The following is a 27,863-nucleotide window of genomic DNA, read 5'->3' as shown; positions in this document are numbered from 1 at the left end:
GAAGAACACAGATGTCAGACCACCAAAGCCAACATGCCAGGCCAAAGGCATGAAGGTTGGCCCCAATCCCTGATTTCCTTCAGAAAGACATGCAGAGCCAATGACCAACTGCTGGGAAAGTAAAGAAAGGGGCTGCTGTGTCATGTACCAATTACAGTTTCTCTTCATATTTTTAAAGTTTGCATAGCAAGAATTACAGCTTCTCTAGAGAATATACATGAAGAACTAATCTAAAAAAAAAAATATTTTAAAATACTTAAAACCATTAGCACTGTTTTCCTGACAGCTAAAATTGGAGTTACTTGACAGCTTGATTCTTCAGGGCAGTGTGACAGCAAGGGAGATCACCACTACCAGAGCTCACATGGGGTGCTGCACTGGAGAGCCCCCAGGTGAATTCCTCCTTCTCCTGGCACTACTTTGGTGCCTTTTTCCTAGATGTAATTGAAGGCCACAGCTTTACACTGAGGCTACAGCTTCTTCTGAGAACTAGGATGCCTACAAACTCCTGCTTCTCCAACTCTTCTTTCACACCCTATGGTTGCTGGTGAGAAGTTTCCCCTCTTCTGGCCTCACACTCAGCTTCACATCCTGAAATTCAGGTTCTTTACACTCCAGAGATTTGCCAGTGCTGGTCCCATCTTTCTGAACACATGAGAAAAATTCAATCAATGAGCAATGCCTTTCTTAGTCAACACAGTAGGGGTTTTCACATCATTCAGTCCCCAGAATGATGTGCCTGATTTCCTCCTTAGTCCTTCCTGGGATCAGTGTCTCCAAACCACATCTGTCCAAGCTAACAGGAATCCAGCCAGCACTCCAGCCTAAGTCAGCTTGTACTGTCACTCACAACAAGCACATTTGCATAGGAGTCATGACAGACTCAAATTCGACAAAATTCGTATCAGAAATCTTGGCAAGAAGAACTTCCAAACATAATTTTGGGAATATACAGCAAAGGCATGAACACCCATCTTGGCAGCCAGCAGCAGCCAGGACAGTGTTGGAGCTGCAGAGAAGGCTGATGGTAAGGCTCCTCGTGAGGACCAGGAATACATAGCCGAGGGATGCCAACCCAGCTCCTTTCCCAGTTTTCAAGCTCCCGGACCGTCTATAAAAAACATGTTTTTAAAATTAATTTTCATTTAGAGACAGCGAGCTTTCAGCACTTGTGGCAGCAAAGTCTAGAACATTTCGGGAGCTCCAGATGCAACTGAGCCAAACAGACCAGAAGAGCTTCTTCACTGGGGGCAGAGCAAAGCCTTTGGAATTTTGAGGCAACCCCATCCCTAAGACGGCATTTATGTCACTTTTTTTCCGTAGCTCCGTAATACACCTTTTTGACAACAACCCTCCGGGACGAGCTTCCCACTACAGCAAGGACCTCGCTGCTGCATTAGCGCCGTGCCCTCGGTGTCCGGCGCCGGGAGCGGGCGGGACACCGGGATAGAGGGCTGGGGCGGGATCCCGGGATAGGGAGCTGGGGCGGGATAGGGAGCGGGGCGGGATCCCGGGAGCCGGGCGGGATCCCGGGATAGCGAGCGGGATGGGATGCCGGGGGCGGGGCGGGATCCCGGGGATACGGAGCTGGGGCGGGACGCCGGGAGCGGGGCGGGATCTCGGGAGCGGGGCGGGATGCCGGGGGCGGGGCGGGATGCCGGGGGCGGGGCGGGATGCCGGGAGCGGGGCGGGACCCCGGGATAGGGAGCTGGGGCAGGATCCCGGGAGCGGGGCGGGGTCCCGGGGGCGGGGCGGGAGGCCGGGATAGGAGCGGGATGCCGGGAGCGGGGCGGGACCCCGGGCGCGCCGCAGCCAATCGCCGTCCTGCGCAGCGATTGGCGCTGTTTTTCCCGCGTGACGCCGCGCCGGGCGGCGATTGGCCGCGGCGGAGAGCGGCGATGGGGCCATGGCGCCGGGCAGCGCGCAGGGAGCGCCGGCCGCCGGCAGGTGGGAACGGGAGCGGGTCCGGGTACGGGTACGTGCGCGGGTACGGGTACGGGTGTGGGTGCGTGCGCGGTTCCCCCGCCCTCGGCGCCGCCCGCGCTCCCCCGGCGCGGCCGCCGCGGGCTCTGCGCTCCTCAGGGGCCCGCGGAGCCCCTCCCTGCGTGCGGCCCGTGCGGGACGCGCGTCGGACCCGGCGGCGCCGCCGGCACTGAGCGGGCCGGGGGCCGTCGTGGGCGAGTGATGGCGCCTTGTGGTTCCTTCCCCCGGCAGGAGCGGGCCCGGGATGCAGGGCGGAGGCCCGGCGGCTCACATCGTGTGCATGGTGTCGGACTTCTTCTACCCCAACATGGGGGGCGTGGAGAGCCATGTGTACCAGCTGTCACAGTGCCTCATCGAGCGCGGCCACAAGGTCCTGGTGGTCACCCACGCCTACGGCCACCGCAAGGGCGTCCGCTACCTCACCAGCGGGCTGAAAGTCTACTACCTGCCCCTGAAGGTGATGTACAACCAGTCCACGGCCACGACGCTCTTCCACAGCCTGCCCTTGCTCAGGTACATCTTCGTGCGGGAGCGGGTGACCATCGTGCACGCCCACAGCTCCTTCTCGGCCATGGCCCACGACGCCCTGTTCCACGCCAAGACCATGGGGCTGCGGACCGTCTTCACTGACCACTCCCTCTTTGGGTTCGCGGACGTCAGCTCGGTGCTGACCAACAAGCTGCTGACGGTGTCCCTGTGCGACACCAACCACATCATCTGCGTCTCCTACACCAGCAAGGAGAACACGGTGTTGCGAGCAGCCTTGGACCCTCGGATAGTCTCTGTCATCCCCAACGCAGTCGATCCCACCGACTTCACTCCAGACCCCTCGAGGAGGGATGACAGTACAATAACAATCGTTGTTGTCAGCAGACTTGTTTACAGAAAAGGTAATAGGGGATCAAATGTAAGCTTAGTTTGGTTTCCTTACTTCGGAGAGGTCTTGGTCAGGTGTCACTTAGGCGATATCTGTGGTATGGATGGAATTTTCACTGGGAGTGGCGAGGTGGCTGTTGCAAGCTTTGTCTTAGTGAGCTTAAGAAGAAGACATGTACATTTGTTTTTCTACATGTTGGGTTCAGAGGTGTGTTTCCTTTGTAATACTGAAGAGACCAAAAACTGCAGTTTGTAAAATGGAAGGTTTGGCTCATATTGGACATAAGATTTAGAGCCTAATCTATATATTCTGTTAGAAATGTTTTAATTGTTTTTTATTTAATCAAGTGACAGCAGCTTAAGTGATTTTTTTCCATTTTCTTCTTGTATGAGGTCTCAAGTTGTCAGGTTTTTTTCATATTTCTTTGTACAGCAGTTTAACTGTCTTCAGGAGACTTTTTTTCCACTTCTTCTGCTCCTGAATAGAACTGTAGATGTGGGCTACATCGTGAGAAGTTCTGAAATCAAATGCAACAATGGCTTGCCCTAAATTTTCTACTCTTAGGTATTGATCTGCTTAGTGGTATAATTCCTGAGCTCTGTCAGAAATATCCGGAGTTACATTTCTTAGTTGGAGGAGAAGGACCAAAACGAATCATACTGGAAGAAGTCCGGGAGAGATACCAGCTACATGACAGGTTTGTTCTGTGGTTATCCATGACCCTTCAAGGTACTTCAGGGGTGGGGACCTGCCTGCCTCCTTCCCTCAGATAAACCCCGAATCTTGAGACTGGAGGCCTAAAGGCAAGGCAGATAAACCAGACACTGAAGACTTTGAGAGCTGGACTATGATCCAGCAAATTAATTGATTTTTCTATGAATAAGCCCTGAATGAGCCTTCACTCAGGTCATAGAAAGGTGAGTTAGATTGAAGTTGATCATGCCCCTCTCTGCAACCATGATGCTTGGATCTCATTTGGCATCAGGTGGTAACAGCTCGTTTGTGCCATTGCATGTGATGATGACTGCTAGTAATTTATTATTTCAGTATGAAACTTCAGCATAGTGCTTGTCTCTTATGTTTTCTTGTGGTACTACAAACGTGTTACCTGGTGCTACCATGTTACCAGATTGTTGCCATTTATGTATTTCACTTGGGTTTTCTTGATCACGAACAGTTTCATATTCTCAATTGTTTGCTTTTTTTTCTAGGTTTTTTTGTTGCCTGTTTTGTGCTTTAGTCAGTGATTTCCCCAATTAAAATTGTCAGTATCATTCTCATTTTACCCTTTATTGTTTTCCAATGTCTCTTAAAGATGATGGGTCCTGATGATTGTATCTTAAAAACTTTTTCCCTTATCAGATTCAGATTGGTCAGACCTCACATTGAAAAGTCAGATAATGCATTTGACAAATCTTAGTTATTAACTGAAGGAAGCCATACTTTCTTGCAGAACTAGAAGGCTCAGTACCAGTGTTCTGGAGGCAAATGTCATTAAAACACCAACTTCTCCCACCAACTTTATTTTAAGAAGTTTCTTTCAGTGTGACAATAAAAAAGCAGGGTCTTCTATTTCTCTGTTTCTGGAAAAAATTAGAGAACACTAAACTGAGGTGCCCTTCTTTGTTCTGTCACTATATAAGTATGAACCATTAGTACCTTTTTCAGAATATGTGGCGTTATTATTGTCCTAATCTAGTGTTTATCTCTGAGGTTTTTTTTTTTTGTTTTTTTTTTTTTTTTTTTTTCCTCTTGTATGCAGGGTGCGTCTTCTAGGAGGCTTGGAACACCAGGATGTCAGAAATGTCCTGGTCCAGGGGCACATTTTTCTCAACACATCCCTCACTGAGGCCTTTTGTATGGCTATTGTGGAGGCAGCAAGCTGTGGTTTACAGGTAAAAAAAAAAAAAAAAAAAAAAGGCAGTATTTAGAAAGCATGTGTTCATTTTAAACAAATCTCACAATGAAATAATATGTGCTTATCACATTTAATTTCATCTGAGGCTCTGTCTTGGCAGAGGTGAGCAAATGTTATGCCCATTTACAGATCACCTGGAAGCTGAGACGAAAGGGTTAACTCCAAGAAGAATTTTGTGCCGAATTGGGAATAACATGTAGATCTGCTCTCAGTTCACTGAACTAGCCAGACTGCCTCTCCCAAATACTATTTTTTATGTACTCTTTTACAGAGTTTTGGGGTAGTTGATGTTCACAAAGTAATTGTCAATACTTTGAAAGGAGCTGCAGAAAAATTGCTTTCCTGTGTAAGAATTCAAGATAGGTTGGAGAGAGAGAGAGAGCAGTAAAAGCTGTAACTAATTTATAACTCAGATTGACAGCTAAAAAATAAGTTTAGTCAATAGCCATAAAGAGTTAAGAGTTTGACAATAAAATATAAGGAAACCTTATTAAGAAGACAGACTAATAAGAGTACCTTATTTACAGTAAGTATAGAAAATGTGAGCAACTTCAGTATTTTCTTTACTTCAGTATCCTCTGACAGCAGTTAGTTCCTAGTTGTAGTTATTCTCTTGCCATCTCTTCTCTATAGGTCAGGAAGTTCTACAGTTTCTTATTGCCCAATGTTTAGAGATGATTGCACAATCTAAGTCTTAGTAATTTCTGATTTTCCTTTAAAAATAATAATTCAAGTTAACACGAATAAATTTTCGCATGTTTTCAGTAACCTAGGAAACTGAAATTTTAAGTATGTTGTAAAATTATCCTCTGCAAATAGAGGTAACAGGTTTTTTTGAGATACCGTGGAGGAAATGTCCAAAATTACACAAGTTTAGTTGGGTACTGTGGCAAACACCTTCAGGAAAGGTGTCTCATATCCACTCATTAGACCAAGTCTTCTGTTTTATCATGGCACCAAAGGATCATTCTTGACAGTGTTGAAGGTAATCTGCTATGCTTTGTCTTCTCTGGGGCTTACACCTTTAGTTCACATACAGGTCAAGTTCCCAAACCATGATATTTTCCTATTCTTTTAAACAATGTAATAGCATTGCCATTACACAGGTTCATTTTTTATGTTGCATTTGTGCTGTTTCTTTTTTTCCAAAGGTGGTGAGTACAAGAGTTGGTGGGATTCCAGAGGTACTTCCAGAAAATCTCATCATTTTGTGTGAGCCTTCTGTGAAATCTTTGTGTGATGGACTAGAAAAAGCTATTGCCCAGCTCAGATCAGGAACTCTGCCATCTCCAGAAACTGTTCATAAAGAAGTGAAGACATTTTATACGTGGAGGAACGTAGCAGAGAGAACTGAGAAAGTATGTATAATCACTTCTTTTAAATTCTCTGATGGTAAATTTCTGAAACAATTCTTGTTTTGAAATGTTACTATGCACATTCACTGTGTAATATTCTAGTGTAATTTTTCAGCATGTTTTCTGTCAAACATGGTTTAAAAAGGTTTAGAAAATGCCTTTTATTCCCCCCTAAATACATTCCTGGATAGGTGTTTTTTTCTATTTGCATTTTCTAACATGCCATAATTGCTGGTAAATATTTTGAAGAAAAGGCTAGATCATTAGCTAGGTTTCTACACTGTATTTGTTCAAGTCTTCACATGAAGTAACTTTTCTAGCATAACTGGAAAATGTGCTGCATAAGGTATATGACAAGGTAAGAACAATTCATGACAAAGCTTTGCCATGTGCTAACGAGTACTTTAAAATTATGAGAGGTAGTTCAATGCTGGAAGGCTGAACACAGCTGAGTTTACATAAACTGTGGTTGTAATGAAAATTTATTTTCATAGTTCTGAAATCTTATTTCAGAATTAGAACTGCACTACTAGAAAAACTCTGCCTTTAGTGAAGAATGTTGGCTGCAGTAATGTTTCCAACACCTATGGAGCTGTGTCACTTCTGACTTCACCTTCTGTGTATTCTGTGTTGTAGGAAGGAGAGAGTAGCTGAACCCCATGCTTCTTACTTAGGTACTGCACTAAACTATGTATCTCTCACAAGCCTCCTTGAAGTGCCATGTACAACCAGTTTATTATTTTCAAGTGGTATTGGTATCATTCATTTTATGATTTTGTAACTGCAAGCAACATCTAAAAAAACCAACCTCCTTCATCAAGGAAGATGGTCATAGAATTGGTAGAAACATGCATAGATCTTAAATTGTACAGAAGACAGCTGTTGGTTAGCAAATAAAGTTACCTATAGAATGGAGTCTGTAACATTCTTAAGGAAAAAACTGTGTCCTTCAAGCCTTTTTGTAGTGGTTTGTAGTTGGCTGTGGTTGACATGTCTAATCACTAGTAACATGTATTTACTTTGTGCAGTAATGGAACTACTCTTTCTTTAAACAAAAATCAGGAGCCTATTAGGATTTGGTTCATTGTTCAAATACAGAGATTTGGAATAATTCCAAACTCACCTATGAGTTCATCCAGTTTTGTGTTTAAAATCTAGTAATTGCATATTCAAGCTTTTCCTGGGACTGATGTGAATATGAGATTAGAACCCATTCAATCAATTAAAAACCCCAACCCTTTCTGTATAATATTACATGAGAGACAAATTATGCAGACTTCCTAGTTAATGAAATACTTTTGAAGAGTGTACAAGAAGAGAATGTTTCATATTTCTGCTTAAATAAATGAATGAATTATCTAGATCAAGACTCATAAATCAACACTTAGTATCTGCAGAGCTTCTTTGGGGGATAATATTTGCCCCATCTGGTAGATAAGAATAGATCATTTATTTTGTGCAGTGATGGCAAAGTACAGCCCGATTTTTGGGGTAGAATCAATGTGTTTTTAAGATGTTACTTTCTGTCTCCTCTCCATTTAGGTGTATGACAGAGTTGCTGATGAAGTAGTTTTACCAATGAAGGAGCGACTTGACAGACTAATGACTCACTGTGGTCCAGTGACTGGGTGTATTTTTGCTTTCTTTGCGGTTCTGAACTTCCTTCTCTTGGTGTTCCTGAGGTGGATGACTCCAGATTCCATTATTGATGTTGCAATAGATGCTACAGGACCTAAGGGTGCATGGACTAAACAGTATTTTTTGGGGAAAAAAAGAAGAGCTAAAGAAGAACTTGCAGATTCCTAAATTGTTCAAGTGGAGAGGGAAGAATGTGTCAGTCACGAAAGGTTTTAATTCTTGCTGACAGCGACATTACTCTTAAAACTCTTTAGTTTCTTTCTGAAGTTCTTGGGAAGAAACTTAGTTCAATGTGCTACCTCAGTTTAGGATGATGTTCTTAGTTCAGTTTTGGATTAATGCAAATATATGGGCATCTCTTTTGCACTGAAAGCTGGGAGGAGAACATGTGTTTTTATATACATCGGAAGCCTTGGAAACAAAAATACATTATTTTTCTTGATAACTTGAACATTGCAGAAAGGGGCTTATGGTGTTTGGGAAAGCAAAACACAACAATTTTTACCTTACTGTAGTTCCTTCTAATCCCTGATATTTACTGTGATTTTTATTTTAAGACCTCTTTCAAAAATAATTAAAAGCTTGACAAAATACATCTTTTTTTCTCCTAAGATGAAAATGGCACTTGAAATTAGTCATAAAGTCCATTACCATGTAAATTTCAGAGACTTAGTTATAGCAGTTGTGTCCCAGTGACAGTGTTTTGCCTGAGTAGCATTATTATTTTGAAGTTGTTCCCTAGTCAGAGTTGCACATCCTGTTGCTAAATCAACATTCCATAACAATTTTCTGATACTTTTGGAGGTGCTAAATTTGTCCTGTTCTCTTAAATGTATGAAAGCGATGTAAAGCTTATAGTGGTTTTGGGGTTTGTTTTTGTTTTTTGGTACGTAGGCAAAGAAATAGTATTAATTAGAGATAATACAGCCTTTAGAAACATCTCAGGCCTGAAAACTTCCAGCAGTCTGTGCCAAAGTGAGAAGTAACACGTGTGTGAGAGAGCAAAAACTGTCAAGGGCTTAACAAGCACACTTGTGCTTACTTGCTCTCTCCCACCCACCCATCCCTTCCCCCCTACTTTTTTCTCCTTCCCCTTACTTAAGACCAAAGTGGCATTTCAGTCCATCTCTGGGAGGGACAGTGTTCAGGGTGAGTGATTTCACCTCATCCACATCAGAGACATTGGCTGGCAGGTGCTGCACGTGAAATCTTGGGAAGGTACCCCTTAAATGGAAATAACAATGGCTGTGCTTTTCATGGAGAGACTGAGAGAAGGAGCAGCTGTGAGGAGTCTGAGTGATGTGTACGTGGGGCAGGAGGCAGCTCAGCATTGTGCCACTGTGTGTGAGGAGTTTATTTCATTTGTGTCAGCCGTCTCTAAAATTGCCGCTTGTCTGATGCACTGGCTTAGTTTCTTTTTCAGGCATCACTAATGATGATAAGCTTGCTATTTTATGACTCTGGAGTATTGTGTGCTGTTGGACATTATTAATATTAAAACTGTGCAATATGAAAACACTGTTTCCAAACCCTTGAAGGGTAGTATTTAACACACTACTTCTGCCAAATTCATGTTGTTTGGGTAGAAGTGTAATTACACAAGCATTTTATAATTTCATTGAACATATTTTCATGAAACACAAAGATAATGTAAATAATTGCCATATATAAATTCTATTTTCTTTTACTAGATTTTTTAGCCTTTGATATATAACACACAGCGTGTAATATTACAATTTGAGTTTTTCAAACTCTTTATTAAGAGTGGAAGTCATCTAAAATGGTGCCACACGGTTTAAGGATAAATGGGTAGAATTAAGCTAATATTCTACTTTTCTAAGTTATTCTTTTTTTATATTGTTCAAGCATTGAAATTTCTAACAACCTTTTGAAAATACTGATTGCCACTCCAGGGAAATGTTATATGTGTATATATATGTGTGTGTGTCTGTATTTTTAGTAATATTTTGTTTGTTCTCTTTAAGTTCTGTTTGGTTTCCTGCAACATCTGCAAACACAATTCAAAAGGATTGCGTGTATCTATTCAAAATAAGTTTTCTTTTGTGGAACATTGTGTACTTGTGAATAACATAATAAAACCTTCTTAGAGTCTTGTTTACAAGATAAATGTTAAGTTTATCTAGAGGTTTATTTACCTTTCCATATAGAATGGATACATTTCATTAATATGTGGGAGCATATAATTAGAAAATACAAAACTACAAACCATAATGCTGCTTTTCACCACTGATTATTGGAATTCTTATGGGAATGTTTTTTAATAATCATCTATCTGTACAAGCTGCCATAGAAACTTAACCCATAACTGTTTTCTCAAATAACACCACTTGTATTATGCAGAACTCTTGTGAGAATTATTTGCTCACTGGCCTTGTGCAGTGGAGTAAAGGGTGATGCCACAGAAACAGTTACAGTTTTAGAAAATATCAGTGGGTAACATGAAAAAGGTTAAATAAAATAAGCAGAATACTGCAAAAAAATTACTGAGATAATGAGTGTGGTTAGAAACTAATAAAATAACTTGTTAAAAAAATGAAATGTTTCAGTTGTGCCTGCAGGTAACATTTGATTGTTGTGACATACCAGGGAAATGTTAGGAAAGAGGGAGTGACACTAATTAAGCGATGTCTTGCACAGAGCAGAGCCTCTGGTGTGTAGGAGGAGCAGGAAAACCTGTATAGAATGTCCCCCTCCCAAACATCAATGAAATTCCATCCCCAGTCACAAGGAGAAATGTTGTTTCCAATGCATTATGTGCAGACACTGTGAATTAAGGTATTGAAAATTGTAGATAAAATCATATAATACACCATAGAAGCATCAAATAAAGTATGGATATAAGATTAGTCTTTCAGACTGTGTTTTAGTGGGTGTGGATGTATCTATAAGAAGGTAACTACTGTAATTTACTTGTTTTGTGATCAAGTTTTTCTGCATCTGTTTATATTTTTTCCCTTTTTGATACTTATTTCTCTTTACTAGTCACTTTTTTTCATATATGTTTAGACTTTTAAAAATTAATTGTAAAATTCTTTTTGGTGCTTTCTGCTTCAGTAAAATACAGACTATGTAAACAGATAAAAGAATCAATCTCAAAATGGTTTAATATTTTGATTTTTAAAATTAAAATATTTCAATATTTTTTGTGTTTAATTGCTATCATTAAACTACTCTCATGGTATTTGCTGTGCATCATGATATTCAGTAGTATGTTAACTTCCAGAGTTTTCCGTAATGCCTTGAACATTGACAGAGATAAAAGGTGGATATTTTTTAAGGGAATAAAACTAAGGACAGGATGTGGTTATGTGTCTGAATTTATTATTTTACCAAGATTACATATTTTTCTTGTAAGCCTAGCAGGTAGACTAGGTTGTTTTCAGATCCTGACATGACTGAACACCATCATAATTCTAGAGATGCTGCTTGTGCAGGATTCGTTGAACTTCAAATGTGCATGGCTGGTTGTCTTGTACATGCTGGTTCTTCCAAGCTGCTTGTTTGAGCAGGAGGGGCTGGTGCATTCCCTGGGAACACAGGCACTGGCTGCTGCTGGAATTTGCTGCCTTCCTTCCCAGGCAGCAGCAGGAGTTTCAATAACCAGACCCTACCCAGTGTGATGGGTGGCAGATAGGTGAGATGAATCCCACATTGGCTTGAGAGCAGCCAGTGAGTCACTCTGCACCTTTCCTTTTATTTAAAAAGTGTTGTAAGTGAGCTGACCTAAGGATGCAAATAAGGCAAGGCTTGTGTGGGAAGTAGTGTCATTTATTCGATCAAACTGATAGAAAAGAAGTAGCCGAGCTCTGTATGGATGTCTTTGTTCTCATCTCTTCTGTTTGAGTGTTTCTGACTCCTTTTTTCCCCCAGTTGTCTGATTGAATACACTGGATACTCTAATCCCAACTACATACATTAGAAATACACTGCTGTAATTCAAAGAGTGTGTGTAGCAAAAGAATAGACCAATACCTCTTTGAAGTTCTTTGAGATGAGGATTCCTCGTCCCTTTATTTCCTTGCCAAATTCTTCAGGTCACACCTGATAGTTCTGCCTAGAAGTTAGATAAAGTTAAGGTGAACGTTACTGAAAATGACTTGTTTTTCTAAACTGGTTTGCCCTTTTTTACTGCTTATTTCTTGCATGTGTGTAAACTAGCATATATAAACATAACTTTTTGAGTTTTTTGGAGGATCCAGCTAAACTACTGCTTACCTTCTCATGACAATTTTTTGAAAGATTAATATATTTTTTGGATATTTTGATTTAACAATTTAATAATTATCCTAGAGTCAAGGAAGAGTGATTCATGGAGTCTGGGCATCTTGCACAAGCTGTCAGTGAGGTGTGTTTTTTTTACAGGGGACTGACTTGTTCACTCAAGTCTATCAATGGAGTTGCATAATCCACCTCATTCAGCTCACAGCAATGATGCTCAAAAGAGCAAGGGAGGAACGATGACAGTCCTGTGTCTGCACTGTCACTGCTCTTGTGTTCTGCCTGTTCTCACGCCTACACCATGTTGCTCATCCCTCTAGTTTAAAAAATACCAGAGATTTCTGAGCAATCACACCCAACTTTGCTGTTGTTTACCTGCCTAACACCCTCAGCAGTATTCATACTTTCCACCACGCTGTTCAACTGTCTTCCCAATGATAATATTCTTTTACGTCCACTGCATTAATTTTCCTAGTGCTCTTGTAAACTCAGAGCAGATTACGAGATTACACAAGTTTTTCTCAAATGACTCACTGAATAATTTAACTGAAAATCTTTATTTGTCTTGTTCTGAAGCCAGGAGTGTGGTTTTGCTGCTACACAAATAGAGTCAGTCCTTCTGGGAGAGTCATGTTCCAGTGACTGCTCCCAAGCAGTCAAACTTTCTCATGATTTTCTAGAGCAATTGGAAAGCTCTTTGATATTATTCCATTAGGGATAAGAGAATTTCAGTGGAAATCACCTGATTTTCAGTTTCTTCTATTTTTCTGAGTTCTATGGACGTGTACAATTCTACATAACCTCTATTAGGTAGATTGGGAAAAAAAAATCAGTGAATTTCCTTTGCAACTAAAACCCCAGTTGTCTGGGTTTTTTTCCTCAAAAGGTGCTCTTCCTTCTTGCTCGTCTCCAGTTGAGAGCCCGCTTTTGTAAATCCTACACAAGAAAGATTTCTCCGTTATTTAGGTGGATTTACTTTGTAATGGTCTTAATATTTTTTATGTGTTCTTTTTCACTGCATCCAACATTTTGTTCTTTACAGATTCTACTATTCATCTGGCTCCGGGAGGAATATTTTCTTTTTATCAGATTTTTCTGGCTGACCATTCTGTTTTTTAGTCAACCTTTTTTTGCTAATTTTTTCTCTGTTTCTCAGCTGAGCAGAATTAACTGCCAATAAACCAATATGTTTTTCTGTGATTCTTTAACTGAACTTGTCCTGTAATCCATATCTTCACCTGTCTGTGGCAAACTGTATTCAAGTTATTAAAAAGAAGAATTTTTCCTCTTTTGGATTCATAAGTATTATAGTTTCTGCAGGTATTTAATATCACTGTGTAAGGAAAGGTAGATGTGATACTTTTGTAAGGAGTTAAGTTATGTAAGAATATAATAACTTGGTTTAATTCAGAATTTTAGAAAAATTGTTTCACCTGAGAAAATTGCTTGGGGTGTTTTGTCTCTGCACATATTTTATATAGCATTTTAGTGCACCTGGCAGGGCTGAGCACCAAAGACAGCAAGGTACTAAACCAGCTGTATTGCTATAAACCAAAAGAAATTACATCTTCAATGCCCAGAGAAATAATTTGCTGTATAATTTCCATGTGCATATCCACCATCTCTTTGGGATGTCTAAGAGAGGAATTATCCTGCTTTTTTTCTCAACAGATGTTGGAATGAAAGGCTAGGAGAACCTGGGCAAAGAGGGGAATCAAGTAAGAATTAAATCCTCCTCCTATGGTACATATAGGAAAACAGGAATAAATAAAAGCTTAAAATAAAATGAGATGGGGTGTTCTACACAGATTCAAATAAATACATGCAGAAAAAACCCTTTGTTCTCTATGGAAAGCCATGCGCCTTCAAAAAGAAAAAAGGTCAGTTAAATAAAGAGTGCATCTTGTTCAGTTTCAAATATTACACATTTTAATCATTGGAGGATAATGTAAAAGTATTTCTGAAACAGAAAATGCTGTTTGCAAGAGATATCAATGGACACCATTCTTTGTCCCTGAGTAATGGAAAAAAACTATATGAGAAAATGCTAATTGAGGAGTGTCAGATATGTTATATGTTTCTTTTTGTGCAATTTCAGTGTATTTTTCTCCTCCTAGAATAACTTTAACTTCTTAGCCCTGGCTTTGGCCACATGGATTTATTTCAAATTCTTGCATGATAATGCTTTTGTTTGGCATGTTTGCCTTTGTTCTCTATCTAAGTACCAGCAAGGCCTGTTCTCAAGATGGAAAAAACAGAAAAGTATTCTTTTTGCAGCATCTCTGAACAATTTCTGCAACCTTATCTATGCAGTGTTTGCAAATGGAACTGCTACCTCTAAGAATAAATCTAATGTGGATGTATAGGCTTTCAGGTGGTATGGACAGCATCTTTCTGAAAATTTATTCTCATTTATGTAGGTTTGGAAAGGACTTTCTCATTTGTTTCCTGTATACAGAGATGTTCACAATATCTTATCCTTGATATTGTTATTTAGCATCAAACACCTCATACCAAATAAAACCAGGATGTATTTTTGGTAACTGAGGAACAGCAGGTCCTGAAGGGTTTAAAATAAATGACATATGATACCAAGAATAGCCCAGTGCAACTTAGCCAACCTGAGAAACTATTCAATGAGCAAAACAAAATGGAGGGCACCTCTATACTCCATTCTTTCACTAACATTTATTTTGCCATTTTTGCTTTGTTTTGCTTCAAGCTTTTAATTAAGATTTCCTTGGCTTTGCTGACCCATTTCTATATTGTAAAAGGCAACAGAAAAGAAGCTGCCAGGATAGCAGAAGAGATCTATGGAATAGTCCCAGGTAAAGTAAAAATATGGACTCTAACATTTAAGTGTTTATTTGCCACATTTTTGTAACTTGAGGATTTAAATCAGCGAGTCACCATGAAATGAGGGATTTTTTGTTAAATTCAGGGGTAAATGTTTTAACCTGAAGTGCCTCCCATTTCTGGGGTCTCTGCAGTGTCAGTATGTGTTGGCATAGTTTAGGTGTGCAAAATAAGAGACTCCAACAATTACCGAGCTAGAATGAGGACAACAGTTGGTCAATGCATCATGGTAAATAAAAATACTGTTCTCAGATACAAGGTGTTCTTTATCAGTGATTACAGATGGTTTTGCTAAACATCCAGTTTTACTGCCAGAGAATATTTAGGGAAAAGTTTTAGCGCATTGATTTTCTGAAAGGAGATGCTAGGAGGTTATAACTAATGACTTTATGAATCCAAGCCAAGAATCCTTGTTTTGTTAAATCAGATTATAAAAATGAATGCAGTTAAAATTGTTCTGAAAAACACACAGCACAATAATATGTTGTATTTCATAGGTTACTTAGCAGGTCATGGTTTTGTTTTTATCCTTTTGATTTTAATCCTTCACATCACTGCCATAATAATGAATATGCATGGGTTTGTATTCCTGCTAATTCCACTAATTAAAATGACACAGCATTTTAAATTTACTGCTAATGAGGGCTTATTTTCCTAGCTGAAGATTCTGAGCAGCATTGTGACATCACACATTTCTATGTGATTCATTTGTTGGGCACTTGCTTCATGATTGTGCCATCGTGAACAGGCACAGGAATGGCATCACAACACAGATGGTGTGGGATGGCCACCCAAAGCAGGGAGATTCAGATCTGGCCAAGAGAAATACTGCAGCCAAGCATTTTTGACAAAGCCTTTACGAAGCCTGTATATGTACAGGCATGTCTTGGTTATTAATTTATTTTTTATTCTCTAGAATATAATTCCAGTCATTTGTTGCTGTTGTTTTTTTCCAAGCACCTTTATGCCATCATAGTCTGACATGTGGTGAACAGCAGTTTTTCCTTCAAGCAGGTTCTTATTGAGGTCCCTTGAAATTCAGCAGGCCATAACATATTTTTATCTGCAAGTTGCCATTTGCAGAAAGCCATTAAGGATAATCTTACAAAATGTAAGATCATGTGATGTGGTTGCTGGGGCAGTATATCATATTACAGCCAGAGCTTCACAACCTTTTCTCTTTGCGGTGAAGTAGCACAGCAGCAGCAGCAGGGCTGCATAATTTATCTGTAGGCATTTAAAAAGAGCACTTGCAGGCATGTCCCTCCCGGCTGAGCAGGGGAGATGTGCTCCCTATGGGAACTATATTTGCCACACGTTTCAGGGAGGTAGGTTGTGGTGGCTGGCGTGGGAGGGTGCAGCCGTGTGTCTTGTCCTGAGGCTGTGTGTGCATCCACATGCATTGTAAATGCCCTGGAAATGCATGTGAGAACACGCACTCGCACGAGTTATACTCTGCATAAAAGGTTAAATAAGGCCCTGTAGCTCTGTTGTCTGAGTAACTCCTGAATCTTGCTGTGTAAGGGCTCTGGGCTTTGTCACTTGCAGCATCTTCTGACTCTTTGAACCAAGCTTGCCTGTTTCAGTCACCAGCATGATGAGAGGTGTGGGGTATTTGGGAGGTTTTCAGGAAGACGTTTCTTGGTCCCTACATGGTCCCTCTTTCCATCATGCTTCCATCCCTGTTTCCTGATGTGTCATTCAAAGCCTTGCCATATATTGTGCCAGCTGGTCTTTCCATGCCAGTTTCCTGCCTTAGGAGCCCAGGAAGTGCTTTGTAAATCAATAGAAACAAAAGTAAACACTATATTTAAAACTGTAACACCAACAGCCGAAGTGCGTCCTGGTCCTTGGGTAACAAAAGGAGATTCCTTTGGCCAAGGGTAAAACCTCTACTGTGTCCTTGGCCTCAAGGCCCTGTGGATGTGTCCATGCCTCTCATTGATTTCTCCCTGCCTTGGGTAGCATGTGAAATGGAGATAAATCACCCTTTCCATTCTCTCTGGTGTGCAGCATAGCTGAAAAAATTAAACAGGACAAGGGTTTCAAATACAGTGCCCATGGGTTTGCTGTACAACAGAGCATGAATGTAAACACTGGTATTGCTTCTGTCCTGTGGCACTGGAAATGCAGCTGGCCTTTGGAGAAATACTTACTACACACTGTGTCACAGGATGGTTATAAATTTTAATATAGGGCAGGTAAATTTGATCTTTATTTAAATGGCAGGGATTTAACCTGGGCTGAATGTCTATGCCTGTAGGTAGTAGCTAGGCTAAAGAATTTTTTTTCTTGGTATATAAATAAATTAGGATAAGCAAAAGGGCAATCAAGGCCTACGTGAAGGAGTCTTAACAGTTCAGCATATCAAAATTATTAAAGAAGAAAAGTAAAGCCTTCAGGCAGAATTTGTTTTTCCTTGTATTTTCTAAAATATTTCAGTGAAGAGAATGATTAGACCTGTTACATGGTAGTCTGAGAGGGAGGATATTATTTATGAAATTGTCAGTGCAGGAAATAAAACTGCCAAGGACAAGCCAGAATCCATTTGATGGACAAGTCAACCCTGCTATGAGGCTCTTAACAAAGAGTCAGAGAAACTGGGATGCAACTTGTGACAAAAGCTCCTGGGAAAAGGTGGAGGTTGACATGGTTTTGAGTAGGAGAACTGCAGGGTTCTGAAGTCTTCATGTGAGACCCAGCAGCACTAAACCAGTGATCTTTGCTGAAACATGTTTTTAACTGTTCTTTTAAAAGTTCTGCCAAGAAGCTTTTGTTTAGGTCCCTAAGTGATCCAGGATTTCTTATTCCTCAGCTGCTCTGCTGAAATTAATTAATCAGTTTCACCGCTAAGCCACATTGATTTCAGTCCTGATCTGCATTTACACGTGGCTGTGCTTCCCCTGTCCTCCCAAGATCTGCTCTTGCTCCATCCCTGAATTAGCTTCCGTGCATTTGCTGTTTCAGGCAGCTGGGCAGACCGATCCCCTCTTCATGATGCTGCCTTCCAGGGACGCCTTCTCTCTCTGAAAACCTTGATTGCACAGGTAAAAGCCCACAGGGAAAGAAAAGGCTGGGAAGCAAGGGGATTTCACATAAATTGCATTTATGGGCTGGTGAGATGGTAATAGACTGCATCAGGGCATAAGAAATATGGCTGTATGAATAATATATCAGCACAAACACCTCTGGGTATGTATTAGTTTGTTCAGTTAAGAAGCTAGGGACAAGCCTGGGACAAAGAATATCACACCTTGCAGCTTGCTATATAATAAACAATGATCCTTGTGCTCTTTCTCAGTGATGAACCATGCAACTAGGCTTGAGAATAGGGACAATAAATATGTATATGTAGGCTATTAAAAAAACCCCAAAACCAGTAAAAAGCTGTAAAAGTGCATCTTGCCTTTTATGAAGTCAGCCTGAAATTCTCTGCTCCAAAAGGAACTGAGAGCTCAGGCAAAAGGAAGAGAGGAGGAGAGAATACATGAGAAGGAAAAGAAGGTGGATATGAAACGAGGTTATGGTTCTTTGTGCTCTGCCAATCATCTTCCTTACCACCTTTGCTTAAACTCAGTGTCCGCATCTAGCATGAATAGGTAACTGTCCCCTTCTCCCTCTTGTCCCCAAGGCAACTGCAAGGAAATTAATTCCCTCACTATAAAGCTTTTGACTTGGCTATCAGACTTTTTACAGTCAAGGTAAATAATTTTTACCAGAGGCCACAGCTCTAATGGACAACATCCTCAAGGAGTGGAGCTGCCAGTGTGAAAGCCTCCTCTCCAGACATCTTTTGAGGCATAGCTGCAGCTAAAAGAGAATATTGTTTACAGACAGTATTTGCCCTTCCATTTTCTGATCCCTCTTTCCTTCACCTGCTGACATAAAGTGATTTTTATGGAAAAGGAAGTGATGGAGGTTAGAGATTAAAAGAAAGAGACTTTATTCATTTGGGGATTTGATGGTTTTCTGACCCCTCTAGCTCCATTTATGCTGACCTTACACCACTTTGTGGAGCACCCAGTGTTGTGGTGGTTCACCAGACGCCCTGGTTATGCACTGCTCAGGGGTGTACACTGAGGAAGCACCCAGCAGTGTGGTTATATCATTTAGTTAATCCACCATTTCTCTTTTTCCTGAAGACATTTAATCTCGGGAGTAAAAGATGAAGGTCCTTGCTGATGAAAAGAGATCAGGGCAGCAATGTCTGTAGAGCCTGAATTGGAGCTGAGTCACCACAGATTGATAAATGCAGGGATTAAATTGTTCATGGAGCAGCATAATCGTTGCTCATTGCTTCCAATATTGTTATACTACTAGCCTGAAATGAAGTATGGGACTGTATTTGAGTATCTGTGGGACACTCAGAAGTCTCTGCTGCAGCACCATAGCTTTCAAGAAAGCCACTGAGGCTCTGGCTGCACAGGGAATGCCTGGACACAGGGAGGTGATGTAGTTCTGGAGTTTTCAAATGGCTCAAGAATTCACCAATGCCTGTTTCAATGCCTGAAGAGAGTTTGATTTTTCATGTACATTGAAAACCAGGTTTATCATGAGTGATGTTTGGCAAACAGCCATTGTAAGATCTACAACTTATTCTTCATTGCTGTTTTTCCCAAGATAACAGTGCTTATCTTTTACTTCACATGATTGAGTTTTATTTGTTAAATATATATATATATATATATATATATATATATATATGAATAATGATTGAGAATAGGTATCCTTATTAGGAGTATCTAGAAGGAATTAATCTTCGAGGAATATGCTGATCACAAAGTATGAAACAACCATACAATTAGAAAATGGAATAATCTCTATTTTTTCAAGCTTTTGTCTATTCTCCTAGCACCATTGTAATGCACGAGAAATTTTACCAGCAACTTCTACATTAATAATACTTTCACATGACTGAAAAAGATTGTTTTTCTATCATGTAATGCTTGGCCTGAAGTGTTTATAGTGCATTTAATACTCACAGCATCAGGACTCCTGCCTTTTTCACCATGTGAGGTTGCTCCCAGGTACTCCTTTCCGCCCATTACATTGGGTACTATGTACCAAAAAGTGCATTGCTGCCATCTTGTGAGCTGCCCTGTCTATAGCACATCAGGCAGACACCAACTGTGCTTCAAAATATGGCATCAAGAGGAAAATGGATCTGCTTCCAGGCCTGTTCTCACACATGGCTATAAAACTCTAATTACCAGGAGATTCAGTTGCATTCAGAGGAAAACACATATGACAACTGCTTTCCCCTTTGTGAATATGTCTGGTTTGTCTTTGTACAGGAATAGGCAACTGTGAATTAGGGAAATACCTGAAATAAGGCATTTGTAAATCACTGTTCTTTCTTCCAGCGTAAAACATTTCCTGAATGGTCAGTTAAGAGGAACTGTGGGATTTGTGGGTGGGATTTGATTCATCTCTCTTATAGGTTTAACAAGTACTTATTACCTCTGAGTGAAACACACCTGGGCACCCCATGCAGTGAATGAAAGAACTCTTAGGATAGAATTTGTCTGCCCTACTGGAAACAGCGGCTTTAGCATGGGATGAAGCATATCCTAGGGAATCCTGTTTCTCCCCACTGAAGGAGCTGCCGGCTCCAGCTGAGCTGCAGATACCTGCAGATGCCAGAAGCATCCTCATTCAGGGAGGTGAGGTGAATCCCTCCAGCTGTAGCTCCTGGTGCAGGACTTAATAGGGAAGGGAATGTAAACCTTATAAGTTAAAGAAATGTGATGCCTTTCCTGCAATTAACAATGCATTGTAAAGAGCTAGAAATACAAGGCATAGCTTGCAATTGCTCCCTCTTTAACTCCAGTTTTACCACCAGTTGTGGCTTGTGGGGACAAGAAATCCCTGAACAGCACCAATCCAACCTGAGCCCTTTCCCTGGACACGCAGCTCTGCCATGGCTCCCCCTGCCACGGGCACCCTGCAGGAGCTGTGCTTCGGGCAGGGCTTTCCCCTCACACCCTGCTCCTGGCTGCAGGGTTTCAACGTGAACCTGGTGACCACAGACCGTGTGTCAGCTCTCCATGAGGCCTGCCTGGGTGGCCACGTGGCCTGTGCCAAGGTGCTGCTGGAAAATGGTGCCCAGGTAAGTCCTGGGGATGCCACTGGGGACGTGGGCACCTGGGAACGGACGCTCTCCGCATCAGTGGGGATGTTGGACGTGCTGTTCGTGTGTCAGGGCCAAGATGCAGGTGGACATCTCAGACAGAAATGTGGAAAAACGTAACAATGTTCTGTTTCCCTGGGTGATAGATTTGTCTCCCCCTTGTGTCATCCCTTTATTCTCTTTTGTTTTCCCTTTGTGTCTGAAACATAGTCACGATTGATGGAAAACGAATGAAAGATGCTAAGTGAAATAACCTTGAAGAAAGTAACTCACACCTTTACCCTCCCCCTCCCCCCTCAGCAGTGATCACTGGAATTACATCTGGTTTTCTGTGGGAAGGTTGGGAGTCTCATGTAAGTAAAAATGGATGCACTTGAAGCAATGAAAGATTTTATCTGCTAATAAAATAACAATTCCCACAGCTGGACCTAAGCAGAGTACATGTTCATAATAAAGATTAAGGAATGGATGAAATATCTAAGAATATTTTTATGTCAGCTGGGTTTTAAAGTAAAATTTATATGGCAAGAAACCCAGCAGCACCAAAACAGTCAAGAGACCTCCAGTGCCTCCAGCAGCTTCAGCCACACCTGCCTGATGACACTGGGAGGAGGTGAAGGCAGTGGAAATTTTACAAATTGGCATGTGTTTGCATAATCATTGCTCTTCTCCGGTGTGCCACAGAGTTAAAGACATGCAGATTTGCTTCATAAATTGGCCTTGAGGGCTTGCTACGTAGTTAAACATAGCAAAAACAGGGATATGGTGTGATTCTTGGGGTGTCCTGCCCAAGGCCAGGAGTTGGACTCCATGACCCTGATGGTCCCTTCCAACCCAGCCTGCTCTGTGATTCTGTGATCTACAGCTCTGCTGTCCCAATGCAGAATGGCAACAGTGGCTCTTGCCAGGGCTTTACATCAGAGGTTGGGGAAGAAAATTTCTGTCTTGCATAGACACACATGCATACCAACTTCTTCAAGCTCCTTTTATTTTTGGGATTACGTTTCTATGAAAATTTATTTTGCTGGAAATGCATTTTCAGATGAAAGTATTAAACAGAGAGTAAATGTTTTCAATTAAAAAGCAAATCCATTTTTATTTGAGGGTATTCCACCTTGAGGCTGGTGCAAACTAAACAATGTTGAAGATACTCAGCTGCTTCACATAAAAAAAACCAAAAACCAAAACCAAAAACAAAAACAAAAAAACAGAAGGAATAAAAAATTGCATTTCTTAGCAGCTCCAGCAGGAGCATGCAGAGCAGGCAGGGTTTCTGCCTTGTAGCACTATCTGGGGAAGAGGGCAGACATGGAAGGAGTATGTTATGTCACAACATATAACTCAGAAAACTGTAAATAAATTAATTCCTGAAATTAAACAAGGCAAGAGTCTCACTCTGGTGCGCTTCTGGCATGCACAGGAGGCACGTTGCAAGAGCGTTCCTGTCAAACCGGATTGTCCTGGTGCGTCTTCCACTGCAGGTCAACGCAGCCACCATCGATGGGGTCACTCCTCTGTTCAACGCCTGCTGCAGTGGCAGTGCCGCCTGTGTCACCATGCTGCTGGAATTCGGGGCCAAGGCGCAGCTGGGGAGCCACCTGCCCTCGCCCATCCATGAGGCAGTCAAGAGAGGTGACGTTCTGGGTGTGAGGGGCGGGAGCGAAGCCAGCAATAACTACGTGACAAATGCGTCTCTTGTCATCCACAAAGCATTTTTTAAAAAATTATTTCCATATCAGTGCAGATAAACAGGCTGGGCTTCTTCACAGCTCTTGTGCCTCACAGTTGCATCTGGGTGTGTTCTGCTCTGCAGCAGTTCAGTGACAGCTCTTCCCTCCACAGGTCACAGGGAGTGCATGGAGACCCTTCTGGCCCATGAGGTTGACATTGACCACGAAGACCCACAGCATGGGACTCCTCTCTACATGGCCTGCACGTACCAGAGAGCAGAATGTGTCAAGAAGCTTTTGGAGCTAGGTACACCTGGAAAAGGGGCCAGGGGAGAGCCATGGTGGTGTGAGCCAATGCCGCTGGTCTCTCTGAGCTGCCTCTATGCTTAAAACATCATGGGTTATTTCCACAGGAGTTGTTTAGGAGCGTGACTCTGTCAGACTTATTTGAGGCCATTAAATATTTCCCCTGTGTTGATAAAGAAATTATGATTTCCTAAGTGAAAAGCCTTCTTAATTACAGACACCTCCCTGACATCATCTAAATGTGAAAACAGAATTTTAGTTTTCTAGCATGATAACAGGAAGCACAGAAAATTCTGGCTAATATTACTGACCAAAATCAACTCTTGCTTAACATAGCAGTTTATCAGAACCATTAACTTCACCTCCTCCTCAGTGGATGATGAGGACAGCAGTAAAGCTGCTTGGAAGAATAATCACTGTAGGTGCAGGCACAGGCTATGAACTAGCATAAATTTTTGCGGTCAGTGTGCATTAGCTGACTTATACCTGCTCAAAGTGTGGCCCTGCTGTGCCCAGCCTGCCTGGGGCAAACATTTTTCTCGCTGTGCTTCCAGACTCATTACAATGAGATACCTAAAGGTTTCTATTTTCTTTTTTCCCTGGTAATTAAATTAACATAATCCATGTTAGATTTTATGTCATTAACAACTTTAAAGAACATATGGTAGGCTTTGAACACGTTTTGGGTTGAAGGTCAGGCCGCTCAGTTCTCAGCAGAGCACTCTGCCAGAGCAGGTGTTTGACCTGATGAGGTTTGTGCAGCTGCTCTTGAGAGATGGGGCAGGTCCTGTGTGCCATCCATCCCCTTCATCTATTGAGGCTGCTGGTGGAAACCAGTCTGTGTGATGCAGGTTCAGACAGTCCCTGCTGCCCACCAGCTCTAACCACGAGCCCTTGTTCACCCCAGGAGCCAATGTGAATGTGGGGAAGGGGTTGGACACCCCCCTGCACGCGGCAGCCAGGAAATCCAGCGTGGAGATCGTTGTCTTGCTGACAGACTATGGTGCTAACCCAAAATGCAGAAATGCTGACCTCAAATGTGCCCTGGATCTTGCCACACCCCACAGCAAAGTGGAGCAGGCGCTTCTGCTTCGGGAAGGTAATGCTTTCCTTTCTTCTCCTTTTTTAAGTAAAGCAGTATTTGTATCCTTTACCTAAATGTATTTCTTAACTGCTTTTATAAGTAATGCTCTACATAAATTCTCTTTCTCTGCTGCCTTCAAACCTCCAACACATGACACAGAAATCTGTTTTGTTGCTAGATCTGCCACCTGGTGCTATGGTTTTAGCTGGTAAATCTGCCAGTTATTCGGTGCTTTCTTTTCCTATCTACTGAAGGAAAATCATACATATTTACCTAATGGGACTCCTAGTGTTAAAAACTACCATGAAAGTTTATTAATAGATAATATTTGAGTACCATCATCCAGTGTTCAGCCTTGCACCATGGCTTAAGGAGTGAGAGTGTCCTCAGTTGCCAGGAGAATGCAGAGCTCTTTGCCAGGTGACTCTTCAGCTTCACAGCTCTTCGATGTGGTTTATGGGGCTGCAATCCCAGCACAGACCAGCACTTTGCTGTTTACCTCCAGGCTTCCTGCAATTAATTATCTTTCCCATTTACTGGAAGAAGCCTCTGAGCAGAAATGAATCAGGATCCTCTTGTGCTGTTTTCACCTGCACAACTTTTGGCCAGAACTTGCTGCATCCAAGAGCATTATCCCTGTGCAATGGGTTTGCTGAATTAGTTTCTCCTCCTCTGATCTCTGTGCTTCCCAGCTCACTGGTGCCCTGTTAGTTGGTCTGTGTCCCCTGAGGGTTTTCTGACTCAGGGGGTGAATGGTGCTTCCCCCATGCAAGGCTTCTCACCTTCCTGAGCCTGCTCACAACCCACCGAGGACCAAAGCATGATGTGCTCAAAAAGCCACTTCCAAACAACTCTTGCATGGTAACTTAATAAATGTCAGTGCTGCATATAGGCTTTGTTCCAACCCTCTGAACACAGGTAGGCTTTATGGAGGAAATGAAACATTGGCTTAATATCCTTCTGTTCTGTTCCCTTTCTCCATGACTTTTCATGCAGACCTTTAATTTGTCATGTCTAAAACCTTCCAGGAGAAATTTGTTTGAATACTTCTCACCTTGTGTGACTTCTGTCCCCATACCTGAGCTGCCCAGAGCTCAGTGGCACATTGTGAGAGCAAACGCAGTGCTGCAAGTGTCCTACTACCATTGCCCTGAGTGAATCAGAGTTAGTGTAGATAAAGAAATATTGTAATATTAATAATTTTCTCTTCCTGAACTTTCCTTTTGATTTCCACTCTCAGCTTGTCACCCTCTTCTCCCTTACAGTCGGAAAGGTTCTAAGGGCATTTCAGTTCCTCTGACTCTTTGTTTTTCAGGCATGAAGTTTCCTCAGTTTCCTCACCTTTGGTCTCACTTTCAGATATTTTGCTGTGCTTAACATGCAACTACTCTTTCCCCTACTTCTCTGTTTTCTGAGGTCCTTCTCTTTCAAATAACTACCCCAGGCTAAAGAGTTTCTCTACCCCTAACTTCTCCACTGAGGTTACTTAGATGGGTCCCTTTAATTTCTCCTCTCACTAGCTATTAAGTGATGTGAAACACAAAATGTGTCCATTTTCCTAAGTGCTTTCGAAGTGGTAGTTTCTTTCTTCACTTGCAGTGACAGTAGTACAAATGTTCTTTTTTATATATCCCATATTTTTCTATTAATTCCTTCTCAGAGGGGATATTATCAGCCTGTTCAAGCTCCTAAATTTTCCCATGTCAAAAGCACAGATTATGACTCTTACCTGGAAGATAAAAGACAGGCCTCTAGTCCACATCTCTGCCTATTACTTGTCAAACTCTGCTGTGATTGCTACTGTGTGTACAGAAACTGGAGTGGAAGGGCACGAGAGGGTTCAAAAGCTGAGCACCTCTGGGCAGGTGTAAAGGTTGCACCTGGAGCAGCTCTGGTAAGAGGAAAGTGAAGGGGAGGCAGGGACACATTCACTAGCAGGGTGCATTTGAACATGCAAGCTTTTAGCTGCAGAAGCAATGGAACCTCATGTCCAGTGGGTTTGTGCCTGGCATGCCCCTCACCTGATCCATGGTTCGGTGCGGTGGGGACAGCTCCCAATCATCCTGCAGGGAAAACTCTGGGCCAGCAGCACTGTGGGCAGTACTGTGCCAGCCACTGCCCAGGATGAGTCCTCTGACAGCTTTCCAACCACTCAACCCTCTGATGTTAAACCAGAGTTCTCACATGCAGCAAGGGAAGGGCAAAAATCTCCCTTTCCTCCCTTCCTTCCCTTTCCTCCCTTCCTTCCCTTTCCTCCCTCCCTTCCCTTTCCTCCCTTCCTTCCCTTTCCTCCCTTCCCTCCTCAATGTCTTTTTGAAAAAAAAAAAAAAAAAAAATTGAAGACTATCTTTGAGACCTTTCTTCAAAAGTTTTCCCTTCAGTCAGACTTAGCTAAACTTAAATGTCGCAGTAAGCAATGTTTTGAGGAGCACCGGTGGACTGGCTGACAAACATAAATATTCTGAGACTATGGTCATGTAAAAAGGCTATATTGCAGTTACTACTGGTGCAGGTACCTGCTGAGACACCAGTAGTTGGAAAAAGCATGTTCTGTAGATATGAAAAATTACCTGTACTTATCCTTTATCCTCACCAAACTGCTGGGGGTTATCTTACACCCTGAGCAAGGGCTATGCATTCCAGCGCTCTCTCTCCAATGCAGACACTTTATGGTGTTTTAAGTGTTAGCTCAAGAAAAGATGGCAAACAGCCTAGCTATGCATACAGAGAAAGATGTTTAGTCTCACAGCTTTCAAATTGCTGAACCAGCTCTGACAACACAACTTTAACACAAACAATAATGCATCTAACTCTCTCTGACCTCAGCAAATCATTATGTAGTGCTTGGCCTGAGTTGCAAATCTTGCTGGTGTTTGTTGCTTTGACTCATACTGGTGGTGGGTTTGAGGGTGCCTATTCTTGCCTTTTATCTCTCCCCCCAGGTCCTGCCAGCCTCGCCCAGCTGTGCAGGTTGTGCATCAGGAGGCATCTGGGTCGGCCGTGCCTGCACACAGTCCCCAGGCTGCACCTGCCGGAGCCACTGGAGAACTTTCTCCTCTATCGATGAGTCTGTGACTGCCTTGAGACTGGAAAAGAAAGAGGAACAAATGGTTGTTTACTCCAAGATTATTATATCAAAGAAAAAAAAATCAAAGGCATCATTTACCATTCTCTGTGGCTACCAAATGTTGGCTGCTATGTGCCAGTGAAAGTTGAAAGCACCTTTTCACAGGCAGTGAATGATATTATGCACACAGTTCCCTCACAATCTATTGCCACATGGACTTAGACCAGCCTGAGAAGTTCCAGTATGTAAACAGCTCACTTGACACGTGTTTGTACGTGCATATGCACACGTCCACTCACCCACTTAGACACAGAGATTTCCCCTGCATTTAGGGCTATATTTATTTGTGCAGTATCTGTGCATCTTCTTCCCCTTGTCTGTCCAATCTCAATGTCAAAATAAAGGCAGTGAATATTTTTCTTCCATTAGTATGTGAAAATGAAAACTTTCAGTGATGAACATCAGACGTATACAATACCCGCACATCTTTTATTAGCTTTGATTTTGCGTCCTTTCATCTCCTTCCTATTGTCTACTGGAACCCTATCAATTTCCAGCAGTCTCTGGCTGTCCAGCCACTGTACATCCCTGAGCCCTGAGCACAGCTATTCCCAATGCTAACACATCTTGTCCTTGGAGGTACAAGAAATGTTATGAAAGCAAATGCAGGGGTTTCGAGTAAACCCATAAAACTGTCTGAAAGTCTTAAAAACCTCTTTCACCTCTTCCAGAAAAAAATC

At 42.0% G+C, this 27,863-nt stretch overlaps 2 protein-coding genes across 3 annotated transcripts; both read left to right on the top strand.

Annotated features, from left to right (window-relative positions):
* The first annotated feature begins 1,823 nt into the window (after window positions 1-1,823).
* Window positions 1,824-11,091, top strand: PIGA (phosphatidylinositol glycan anchor biosynthesis class A). Its single transcript, XM_030281247.4, has 6 exons — window positions 1,824-1,947; window positions 2,215-2,873; window positions 3,425-3,557; window positions 4,623-4,755; window positions 5,930-6,136; window positions 7,676-11,091. Exons 1-6 carry the CDS (start codon window positions 1,907-1,909, stop codon window positions 7,937-7,939), a joined length of 1,437 nt encoding a protein of 478 aa, XP_030137107.4. The 5' UTR covers window positions 1,824-1,906; the 3' UTR covers window positions 7,940-11,091.
* Window positions 11,092-14,592: 3,501 nt separating this feature from the next.
* ASB11 (ankyrin repeat and SOCS box containing 11) lies at window positions 14,593-27,548 on the top strand. Of its 2 annotated transcripts, none has more exons than XM_002197520.5 (7): window positions 14,593-14,838; window positions 17,834-17,913; window positions 20,868-20,975; window positions 22,478-22,628; window positions 22,839-22,973; window positions 23,880-24,071; window positions 26,999-27,548. In XM_002197520.5, the coding sequence occupies exons 1-7, from the start codon at window positions 14,661-14,663 to the stop codon at window positions 27,121-27,123; spliced, it is 969 nt and encodes a 322-aa protein (XP_002197556.3). In that variant the 5' UTR covers window positions 14,593-14,660; the 3' UTR covers window positions 27,124-27,548. The 2 variants fall into 2 exon arrangements, with proteins under 2 accessions (XP_002197556.3, XP_030137098.2); XM_030281238.4 differs by lacking the exon at window positions 14,593-14,838 and adding an exon at window positions 14,900-16,194.
* The last annotated feature ends 315 nt before the right edge of the window (window positions 27,549-27,863 follow it).

Source organism: Taeniopygia guttata, chromosome 1 (genome assembly GCF_048771995.1).
Source record: "Taeniopygia guttata chromosome 1, bTaeGut7.mat, whole genome shotgun sequence".
NCBI classification, from domain to species: domain Eukaryota; kingdom Metazoa; phylum Chordata; class Aves; order Passeriformes; family Estrildidae; genus Taeniopygia; species Taeniopygia guttata.
This window is presented reverse-complemented; position numbering and strand designations above follow the sequence as displayed.

Excerpts from the sequence above, each read along its gene's own strand:
- PIGA (XM_030281247.4), top strand. The coding sequence starts at position 1,907 with ATGGCGCCGGGCAGCGCGCAGGGAGCGCCGGCCGCCGGCAG. Across the intron at positions 3,558-4,622 it reads AGATACCAGCTACATGACAG|GGTGCGTCTTCTAGGAGGCT; the intron begins GTTTGTTCTGTG and ends TCTTGTATGCAG. Across the intron at positions 4,756-5,929 it reads CAGCAAGCTGTGGTTTACAG|GTGGTGAGTACAAGAGTTGG; the intron begins GTAAAAAAAAAA and ends TTTTTTCCAAAG.
- ASB11 (XM_002197520.5), top strand. The coding sequence starts at position 14,661 with ATGGAGGGCACCTCTATACTCCATTCTTTCACTAACATTTATTTTGCC. Across the intron at positions 14,839-17,833 it reads GATCTATGGAATAGTCCCAG|GCAGCTGGGCAGACCGATCC; the intron begins GTAAAGTAAAAA and ends TTGCTGTTTCAG. Across the intron at positions 17,914-20,867 it reads TGAAAACCTTGATTGCACAG|GGTTTCAACGTGAACCTGGT; the intron begins GTAAAAGCCCAC and ends TCCTGGCTGCAG.